At 44.8% G+C, this 11,426-nt stretch overlaps 1 protein-coding gene across 3 annotated transcripts in view; it reads right to left on the bottom strand.

The window, feature by feature from the left end:
- Window positions 1–4,756: 4,756 nt before the first annotated feature.
- The window catches only part of Ntrk2 (neurotrophic receptor tyrosine kinase 2), a 297,297-nt gene continuing 290,627 nt past the window's right edge, over window positions 4,757–11,426 (bottom strand). For all 3 annotated transcript variants that reach the window (XM_055629282.1, XM_055629283.1, XM_055629284.1), the window contains 2 exons: window positions 7,171–7,329; window positions 4,757–5,449 (listed from right to left, as the gene is read on the bottom strand). In XM_055629282.1, the coding sequence (XP_055485257.1) occupies window positions 5,264–5,449; window positions 7,171–7,329 (345 nt within the window). In that variant the 3' untranslated portion in view covers window positions 4,757–5,263. The remainder of the gene's footprint in view (window positions 5,450–7,170; window positions 7,330–11,426) is intronic.

Below are 11,426 nucleotides of genomic sequence, written 5' to 3'. Positions count from 1 at the left end.
AAACTTTTTTTTTTTAAACACTGTATTCAGGTGTCACTTTGAAATCAGCCAAGATGCAGCGAGTCTCAGTAAAAAGCACTGGACCTCAAAACAGATTGCAAAAAACAAGTAAGAACCGGTAAGAATCGGCACAGAGACGTCACATTAAAAAGGAAATAAACCAACTGAAAAGATAGAGTTCTAAATACCAGGTCACTGTTGAGGGGGGGAAACACATCTGCAGAGAGACGTTGAAATGAGTGTGTGTATGGCCCGGGTATATACAAACATCTGTCGGATGCTGAAGCAAATGCAGGCATCCACACCTCTAGGAAGATCTGTAAGGAACTTGGGGAGAAATATTTCACCAGAATATGTTCATTCCTTAAGGGAGTACATATTTAAAATTCACATTTAATTCAAATACCTTGTATTGAAAATATTTCCAGCTGTTGTATAGATTTTAAGCAACAGTTAGCTATCTGAGCTATAAGATAGAGCCCTCTACATCATTTTGTTTCTCCGTCTTCCACGTCTTTCCTTCCTGTTCAAACATGTAGTTATGAGGAGCTTATAATACTTCACCTAACGTGTTGACCATTCTGTCAACCTCCACTCAGGATCACTTTATTAACTCACAGACCGAAGAAAAAAAAAATAAACATGGACCTGGCCCAGAACGCATAGGCTGCAAAATGACGTTCCCATCTTTTCCATCTTATCTCCTGAGACGCACGTCAAGATGGCAGCATAGTTGCTTGGAGGTGGTTGTGAGATTCACAGTGTTTCACTTGCAACACATTTACATATATGTAAATTTTTTTGCTTCATGTTTGTGATGAATTGACCAAAATAAATACACAAATAAATAAAGTCAAGGAGAAAGAAGAGCAGACTGCAGCAGCTAAGAATAGTCAAGATGTGGACTTTAGCAGCAGCGATTGATTCCAGCCCTGACAACTAGAAAATATGCCTTCCTGCACTATTACCGTTTTAGCTACAAACCCCTCCCATCCCAGTTCTTTACAATAACGTTTGAAATTCATGTGCAAGCTAACACAACCTGAGTCTCTCTCTACATTCCAGTTATACATTGTGAAGAACTGGCTTTGACTGCAAACTTGGACATCTGGGGATTTGGGTCATTAGCCATTCCTCTCATGAGATTTCCTTTATCCGTGATACAGGGCCAAACCTAAGGTCAAGTTTGGAACTAGAAGCCCTCTAATAGGGGATAAGGAACGGGGAAGCAGAGCAGTGAGGGTACGTGTGTCTGCGCTGCCATTTTAGCAATCAGACATGACAATGCCAGGTGTTGCTGGTAGTCCCATTTGCCAACAGAGAGGCTTAAGACAAGTCTGCCCTTAACCAGGGACCCCACTGCCCTGTCCACACCATGGCTCTTGCTTGCCATGTGGATGAAGGACGACTTCAAGCTGCCCATCTTGCTATGGATTCTTGGATGTTTTCTCATCAGCCTTCAAGACACTTGTCTCCCAACAACAGTGCAGTTTGCATCTAGAAATGCTCAGTCTCTGAGCCCAGTGTAAAGGGATTAGAGCAGGAAAGGCGGGCACAGCACAAATGTGCAAATAAAAACTCAAAATCTCCTCCCCAGGACTTGTACATAAGGAGACCATTTGTCTGCAGCTTTCCTTTGCAGAGAGCCGGAGAACAGACTCAGTATAGACGATGGCTTTCAGTCAGTTTCAGGGAACATATGACCTCCAGCACATCTTTCACCCAAAGATGGCACAGAGTGCCTGGTGCAGCCCTTACCCACATGGAGGATGGAAATACGAACTGCCACATGACGCTGGAAAGTTTTGGTTATTTAGCAGTTTTTAAGCAAATTATTCATATTGCACCCTACCTATAATTATTCTATTACCATGTGCCTATATGTTTATACATAAACACACAAACACACTACATATGTGCATTTGTATATGTATAAATCAAGTGTTTATAACATATAGTATATATATGTATATAAGTACATGAAAACACCACACGCGGAGCTGATGTGAGCATGTGCGCATGAGTGCTACCCTTGGTAGCAGTGTTGGAAGCGTTCTCGACATGAGGCCGATTGCAACATCGGCGCAGGACTCAGCAGACGCCAGAAGCACTTGATGTAACATTTCATCTGCTGCCCTGCATGTTTCCTTCTGTTCTAGTGCCCAGCTGGCCCTACAGACATGCTAACGTGCCTTCTTTCCCGCGTGTCTTGTTTGTTTGCTTGCATGTCTGAGTGGGCCGACGTGGGTGAAGCCCGTGCTTTGCCCCCTGAGCTTCTGAGTCTCCACTCCCTCGCAAAAGAAGTGTGAATAATTTGCCAACAACATGCAAAAAGTGCTCAGAAACCATCAAGCAGTTAAGAAATGGAATGGATGTGAGACTGGGTTCACGATAGAGATTTTGGGTTGCTTGCTACCACCATTTTCATTCTGTTTGGGGAGGGATACATTTTAGAACAAGAATGTTTCTTTTCTAAAAATTAAAATACCACAAAAAAGGGGGAGAGTAGGTGAATAAAGACAATTATTTTAAGATGTCCTTGGCTCATCCAACTACTTTAAAAGAATCAAATGCTCTTTAATGCCCTGAAATGGGCACATATTCTTGAGACAACAGAGGGAATAATATAATAATAATGATCAATATGAATAACTATAAAATTTTGCACTTGCATAGACACTTTCATTTTAAGACCTTCAGGGACTTGTCAAAAGTGTAAGGAATTTCTCTTTCTTTCTCTCTCTCACTCTCTCTCTCTCCCTTTTTTTCCTGATAAGGAAAATACAAAGCTGGGATGGAATGCTCCCGTCTCCCTTACAGACCTTTGACATAAACCCGCACAGCCTCCGTAGCCGTGGCCTCTTACAGCGTCATCTCTTTTGCTCTCTGCTAAGCAACTTGCAGCTTTTTCTCCCAGCGCAACCGGTCAGACTCGGAGTTGACAGACCTGTGCCAGTTCCTAGGTCATGGCTGATAGAATCTAGAAAAGCATGTACTTATCTGCCCTTGCTTTACTGCTGCCTCGCAGCTCCACAGTGTTTAGACAGTACCGTGGGTCCTTTAACGATATATACTTGACTGTAGATGTCACAGAGATATGGCTTTCGTTATTTTATTATAGGTATTCTGGAGGGGGTTGTTTTAATGGACAAAAGGAACAAGTAACTCCCGTCTCTCATGGGCCAGTGCAGCAGAAAGGACCATAGCATCTGCCTCATGCAACTCCTCACTTGAGTGGGTCCTACTGGATCACCTTCTGTTCTCTGTTCATTTACACGGAGTGTTTTTTTTTTTTTTAAATCTTATTTTATCTTATTTGAGAACCGGCTTTCATAGTTTATACAAGAAAGCGCAGTGCTCTAGAAACTAATGGGCACACATGAAACCTACCCAGGGCTCTTGCACCTTCAGAAATAAATACCAAATAAAATACTCTGAGGTGAATTAAGTCATTCCCTTCCAAGCTGGCTCGTGTTACAAAGATGGCAAGTGTGTCAAACTTCCCCTCACAGAGGGGGACAGAGAAATGGAAGTGCTGTTCTCCCTCAGTCTAACTGACTCGAACTGTAAATTTCTACATAAATTTACCCCCTCTTTTAGTAAAACCAATGACCGAGCCCAGGAACACATCTCCAGGCCCCGGCTGGACACAGCCTCCGCTGTAGCTACACCATGTCAGTTTTTAATTTCTTCTTTTTAATGGAGTGTTGTTAACAAAACAGCATACTGACCATGAGTACATTGGAATGAAACTGCTCTCCCAAACAGCCCAGAGTGAGACACTTGGCCCTGTGCACACTGAAGGTAAACTCAGGTGGTCTCCCAAGAGAGCGTTCCCTTTCCTCAGGGATGAATTGTGTCTGCCCCACGGTCCAGTAGGTTTGAGGTGGATGAAGAAGATATCCAGGCTTCAGTGCGCCTATTCAGTAAACCCATCACCAACTGTAGAGTGCTTTCAGCTATTGATCTGGTTACATTCCCTAAGTTGCATAAGTTAGACTTTTTATGCATCTACAGGACCTACCACAGCTGGAACAGTAGTTTCTGCACATAGGTATTGATTGACAAAGACCATGCACAATTTTGTTTGCACAGTTGAAAGACAGGTGAGAGTGGAGGGTTGGGGCTGGAGGGAATTGCTGTCGAAAAAGTTCAAGGTAGGAGAAACTTGCCTCCAAACTGAGAATGTCTTCTGTCATTATCAAGGACTCAGATTTTCCCAGCTGACCCTGAAATAATATCTGAGCACGAAATCTACCTCTTTTCAATTGAACTTGACAAAAGTTTGGTAGATAACACTTGAGAAACACATCAACTCTATGCCCGGCCACAGTGTCTGAATGTATGATGTGTTTGTCTGGGTCCCATGGAAGCCATCTTTCTTTTCCATTGTGCGCCACTGTCTGTGACTGGAAACTCTGTCTGTGATGCAGAGTTCAACATCGTCTTTCCTCCTCAGAAAGGTCCTCAGGGACTGTGCCGGATGCGTTCCTCCAAGCCAGAGGTTTCTGAATTTTCCTAAGCAGGACTGACCCCAGCTCATCCCATTGCTTGTCTCCGGTTCTCTCATGCCATGGTTTATGGCAAAGCTTCTCTCTCTGGTTTTCATTTCCTGCAGATAAAGTTTTCCCAAATTGTACACAACTTTACCTTCTCATACACAGGCTAAAGCCATCAGAAAAGAATCAGAAGAGTATAAATAAATAAATAAATAAATAAATAAATAAGTAAATAAACAAACAAAGAAATAGATAGAAGTGAATCCACAGAAGCCCCGTGTCTGTACATCAGAAGTGACGGTTTAAGTCTGATGTTTGATTTCCCTTTTTTTCATCCACATCAAAGGCAGGAATACAACAAGGCATTGTTAGTTGTGGTGGGCAAACTGGAGTGTCTGCTGATATAACAAATTACGTTTGTTAAGGCCTTTGTCTATGTACAGGTAACAGGAACACAGAAGCCAGACTGATCAAGGAGAGAGGCTGAGGACCGTGAAGCAGGGGAAGACCGAAAATAAAAGGAGAAAGGGCTGAAGAAAGAAACAAACCAAAGGAGATGAGAAGAGAGAAAGACAATGCCAAAAGCGAGTTAATACTGTCGGTGGATGGAGAAGTGTACGCTGCTCCCCTGAAGCCGCTCCTTGTCCTGTGAATACTGTCAGAGCTCAGGACAGCGAGGTCACGACATCAGCGGCAGTTAAGAGGTTCATCCTGTCGGCCAGTCTGAGGAATGTGTTGGGAGGGACGGTGTGGGGAGAAAGGCCCTAGCCGAGGATGTCCAGGTAGACAGGAGATGCCTTGGCCAAGTTCTGAAGGAGGGTGTGGATGCCTTTGATGCTCTTTCTCATGTGTGGCTCCCGCTGCCAGCACCCCAGCATCAGCTCGTACACCTCCTGGGGGCAAGTGCGCGGCCGCTGCAGGACCCGGCCCTGGGTGATGCACTCTATCACCTGGAGGGAGACCAGACACAGGGTGAGCCAGGCACATGGGAATGTCAGTACAGGGGAACAAAGAAGGGGCCTCTCCTTCATCTTCGTAAAAAGTCCAGCCAAGTCCCTGTGCTTACTCGTAGAGGATGGCATGATCATTTGTGCTTTTACACATACAGTGTGCCCTGATTCAATCAGGACAATTAACGCACGCATCTCTCTAACCATTTACCAGGTCTCTGTGCTGGGAACCTTCTTCCCCCTGTCTTCCAACTTTTCATAAAATGCCAGCTTTGTTACAAGGAGTGAATGTTACTCCACTATGAGGCTCTATCAGCTCCTCCTGACAGGTTACCAACCAGTTACCAGTTGAAGTTTTGGTCTTTTAAAATGTTTCTTTTGTAGTTCTTCAATGAAAAGATAAACTTAAACACTCTGCAGTCACAGGACAGTGCTGCAGAGTTCAGAATTCGCTCTTCCAGTGTACCTGTGTGGTAGTGCTGGCACACAGCTTTTCTCTGAATCCTCACACCAATCTTCCCCTCACAGATTTCCATCGAGAGAGATGGGGGAGGGGGTTGTTTAGTTATGGTCTTGCTATGTAGCCCAGGCTGGCCTTGAACTCATGGTCTTCTTGCCTTGGCCTCAAAGGAAGCCCTCTCCTTGTTTTCTCACAAGGAAGAGGGCCACCGTTATTTCACAAAACTGATAAAAGATTCTCCAAATTCCACATAGAAACTGCCATGTTTCAGGTTTCACCAGCTGGGGATAGACCCTAAATTGGTTTTGTGTAAGGTCTGACTGACAGGGACCTTGTCACAGCAGATGTTACTGGGAGTCCTGGGTATCAGAGCTGAATTAAAAGACAGTCAAGGATGTGACAGAGACAGGAGACGCCCGGTCGAAGAGCTGTGCCTCGATACAGACATGCTGCCGGCTCTCTGCATCCTCGGGTTTCCAGCTTGCGCCCAAACATCAGCAGATTGAGAATATATGGGAGATGACATCTGTACTGAGCGCAGGCAGACCTTTATTCTTGTCTTCGCTCCCTGAACATACTTCGTGAGTGCTGTTTGTCTGTGTGTGTGTGTTCTGTTGCTGTAGGTAAGTTGGAGATGAGCCACCCCAAAAGAGATGCCCAGGTCACTTGCAAACACTACATTATTCTGTGTTTGGAATTTGAGTGTTCTAAATTTTGGTCTCTGGGGGGTTCTTGAAACCAGTTCCCACGGATTTCAACATGAAACAATGCTTGGCAAAGGAATTGGAATAGGCAAACAAATGCTTGAGACTTTCACCAGGAGTTAATGTTCTAGAAAAATCTGAAAAAGGGGAGTATGTTGTGACTTTTCTGGAACAGTGCAGGGACCCTTGCCAGACGGAGGGGCATGGATTGATGGCTAAGGCTGCTCTTAATTTGTTGGATGAGCTATAAAATCATTCCTCAGCCCTGTCATTAGAGGGAGCAAGGCAAACACCTTGCCTCTTTCCCCAGAATTATTAAAAGGAGGCTGTGGAATTCAGATACACAGCAGGCTCTCTGGGAAGAGCTGCTGACTCAAGCAAAACCACATATGACCACGTTCTGGTTCCCAGCTCAAGAGCCCTCAGACCATGGCTGCACCTAAAATTTCAGCTCTGGTGGTGGTGGTGGTGGTGGTGGTGGTGGTGTGTGTGTGCGCGCGCATGCGTGCATGCGTGCGTGTGTTGGGGGGTGGAGTCTCTCCCAAACCATTGCTCACCTCATTGTTTGATAGCTGATACCAGGGTTGCTTGCCATAGGTGAAGATCTCCCACAACACAACTCCCAGGCTCCAGACGTCACTCTCGGTGGTGAACTTCCTATACATGATGCTCTCTGGGGGCATCCAGCGGATGGGCAGCATGGTGTGGCCACCGACCTGGCAGGAAGGCGTGAATAAGAAGCATCAGTCATCTGGAACCAGTGTGGAAGGCTGCTGTGGACAGGGTTCTTCCACAAACTTTCTCTATCATCTCAGGTAATGGAGTCAGAGGGCAGAGACTGGTCAAAACATTTCAAATATTATTTGCGATTCCCTTTTCTTCAAAGCCATAGAAGAGCAGAAGGCATTACATTGATGTGCATTTTGGATATACAAGAGCCCATGTGCTTTCTGTTGGGAGGACTGGCCCATCTATTGGCAAACACAAACATTTTGACCAAGATAATAAGCAAAGGGCCTTGCATCCCAGCCTAGTGGTACCCAAGATGGAAATTACTATTCCCATTTCACTGACAGTCAAGGAAGGCACATGAGGTTTTGGACTCAAAACTTTAGATTCTCTTTTACAATAGGGTGATGCTACCTAGCTTATTAAAAGCAATAAATCAATTTATTTTTTAAAAGAAAAATACCCACTTTAGTGAGAACATGAGCCTTGACATCACCTTGAGATAGCATTGGTACAGCCATGGAAACTTGATTGGCATGGGAGGCTTCTGTGTGGTTTTCTACACCATTGAAGGAAAGAATGCCATTTCTGGTTTGCTGCTCATTAGTCTGCCTGGTTTAAAAAACATGATATGGTTTCTGTGCAGTAGTTGTGTGGCCTGTGGATCTTATTTCTCATCCAGGCAGCCCACTGGCACTGCCAAGGCCACAGGACACACAGCCTGAACACTCTCGAGGAGACATTTCTGGGATTAGACATGACTTGACCTTGCTCTAGGCTGTCTCCTCCTGATTCCACGATGCCCTGGTCTCACAGAGACCCTTCGGTTGGCCCTTCATCTCCATGCTGAGAACGCTGACAAAGAGAAGCTGATGAAGGACACGGGGGAGTCCAACATTTCCCAGGGCTCACAAGGACTCGTGGCCCAAGGGTAAATGATGCCGCAGGGCCTGGCAGCCTTTACCACAGCAAAGCGAGGGCTGCTGTGTGGATGGGCAGAGACTGGTTCTGATACTTCCCAAGTCCGGTACAAATCCCCTCTGGCCATGTTCAAGAAGGGTCTGAACACTGGCACATGTATTTTTTCAGGACTTCCGTGCCGTGCAGCACTGCCGTCTCCTTGGTGTTCCCATCTGGCTTTGGGAAGCAGTCATTTCACTCCTCTGCAGGTCTTTCTGTAAGCACCATTTATAAATGCGCTTTTCAGAAATCCCGAAAGGCAAAAGGCTCAGAAGGGCACCGGACTGTGTGGTAGAGAAGGATCCAGCAAAGGCAGGGACTGGATGAGGGAATCTTAGTAGAAAAAGATATAAACATTTGTTTTGTGGCAATGCTGAGCTTCTAATCCAGTTTGTGATCGGCACGCGTTGAAGTGTGAGCCAAAGTGTTGTGTTTTGCACACTGGCCCCTAAGAATAAGAACTGCCTCATGGTTCTCGGGTCATACGTCACCAGCCCGCAGCTAGGCTCTTCATGGAGTCTCTGATCATAGAGCATGTTCAAGCATCTGAACAGTTCAACAAATGAGAATAATTTAACTTTTCTAGTTTACTAAAGCGTATGAACACACATCTGTGGGAGAGTCACCTTCTACAACCAGAAACTTGTAAACTTTGGGGTGTGCTGATCTCTCAAGATGCCAAGCTCTCCTTCCTGCCTGAGCACCCAGGTGGCACGCTGTGTTCACCACCAACTTGTGATCAGACTTAGGACTCTAAATGTACTCTAGGCTATTTCCAACAGGGCTAGTGTTGACTGGTAGCAACACTGCTTTGTGCCCTAGTTTCTCTTAACTAAACTGTAAGTAAGAACATTTGTGCCTCCAAGCACACAGTTGTCTAGTTGTTTTATAATCATAATGCCTAAGTACTTCCAAAGGTTGGCTCTTTCTCCGATGTGTTGTTCTTCCTTCAATGGGCATCAGGTATTCTGTCTCCATTGGGGGAAGAACCAACACACGTGACTTCCATAATCCTCAGCTGGCAGGGACTTCACAGCTACACTGCCCCAAGTGGACCAGAGACTGTCCCGATTTGCTAGTGACCAAACAAAAAGCTTTTGTTTCCCAACACTCATGTCTTGATTTACACGTTTTCCTATCAGGTCATTTATTTTCTCCTTAAGCTCTTTGGGCCAGAATTTTTTTTATTATTATTATTTCTTTCCCGGATCTCTTTGGGGATTTCACATGTTCTTTGTAAAGAATGCTTTCTTTCTTCTGTTTTCAAACGTATGAGTGATGGAATAATCTAACGAGAGTTCAGGCAGGGCCCACAAGTCTTCTAGGCCTATTTAGAACAATCCCACATGGCCCTTTGTGGCTCTTTCTCAGGATTTTCAGGCATGTCACAAGAATAGACCCATTAAAGAAACAGTCACAGTGGTAGCAAATTATTGTCATATTTTTGTTGTAGACACTTTATGGCTTTCCGTCCATATAGAACTACAGTCTACTTACGACAGAGTACAAGGAGACATTTGTTCTGTATTGTACTGCCTGGCAGTCTGCCCTCACATCCTTGCTTAAATATTTGCGAGACTGAATGTAATTCTCAAGTATGACACTGGGAGTCTAAATTTTTGCCCCTAGTTGCCCTCTGGCCAGTGGCTCTGGGGGATGTTCCAAGAGTGAGACTGGGGCAGACTGAGTGCCCTTGACTATGACAGGCGGAAGGAACAGATGGGGAAATGGAAATCCAGCTAGTGGCAGGGCTCAGTGGGCCCTGTGATTTAGAAACTGATTCTAGTTGCTAAAGTGCAACTAACAACCATCCTGGGCTGGTTCCACTGGTTAAAGGCCTAGGGCTAGGTTATCCTTGGGTTACTCCAAGTGAAAAGTGCTAGGCTTCTGTGATAACGCACCGCCGCTTTGCATTGCTAATCAGCCATTCCCAGACAGTATGTCACCCTCTACAAAGAATTTCCATTCACCTATCCCAGTGTATCTGACAGATACTCTCAAGAGAAGATGCTAGCTGGCTTGCCCAGAGCCACATACACACCGATTTCACTCTAGCCTCCAATGGTCCAACATATGTTCTATGTACAGCCAGAAATCATGGATCCTCCCCCAGGGAAGACTTATTCATACTTCTTGCAAGGTTTGATCTCCCTGTAATCAAGACCCTTTTAAAGGCAGGTTCATGCTCCACTGTTTTAAGGAAGCCTCTCTTCTATAGCTCCTTGGCTGTTCGGTGCCCTTAGTGTAGCTATGGGAACACGTCAGATGCTCTGTCTGCCAATACATTACCTTTCCCGAGAGGAACATCACTGATAAAGTTATGTCTAGTCGGCGGGGTTGTTGGTGAGCATAAGGTGGGTTTTTACAAGCTCTGCTGTTTTTGGAGAAAATTTCACAGTACGTTGTCTAGTTGTCTAAGAGGGTTTGGTATTTGCCACTCTCTGTCCCACCTCCGATTCCTTCTCTTAACAATAGATCAAACAAAACCTTAGTTCAAATGCAGGAAAAGTCTCTTTTATTTGTTGATACAGATAAGAAGAGAAAAGAAAAGAAAAGAAAAGAAAAGAAAAGAAAAGAAAAGAAAAGAAAAAGAATTGGGGTTGGAGAGAAAGCTCAGTGGTTAAGAACTCATACTGCTCTTGCAGAGGACTTAAGTTCTGTTCTCAGCATCACTGCCTGTCACTCCAGATCAAGGGGCACTGATGTCTCTGTGGGCGACCACACTCATGTGCCTGCACACACATGCACACATGAAGGCATACACACACACCTAAAATAAATCTTTAAAAAAAAGAATAAGTGAATGAGCTTCTTAACTTCTTAAAATACAACCAGGAGCGTGGGTCTGCAGGTAGGGGCTAAGATGCTCCAGGAACCCTGTTCCTCAGAACAGTGGTCACACAGTGAGGGGTTGCTCCTGCTGCGGAGCTCGGTGTGCTCCACCAGAAATGAGGTCTAGGAAGATTTCTTGGTTCAGAACTGCGGGAGTGGTGATCTGAACCTGGTCACTAAGTCCTCACTTCTTCCAAGGCTGGAAAAAAACGAGAGAGACTAGAGAAGGCAGTGAAACCATGAATAATAATAATAATAATAATAATAATAATAATAATAATAATAATAATAA

Source organism: Psammomys obesus, unplaced genomic scaffold (assembly GCF_907164565.1).
Source record: "Psammomys obesus unplaced genomic scaffold, mPsaObe1.curated_primary_1811, whole genome shotgun sequence".
NCBI lineage: Eukaryota > Metazoa > Chordata > Mammalia > Rodentia > Muridae > Psammomys > Psammomys obesus.
This window is presented reverse-complemented; position numbering and strand designations above follow the sequence as displayed.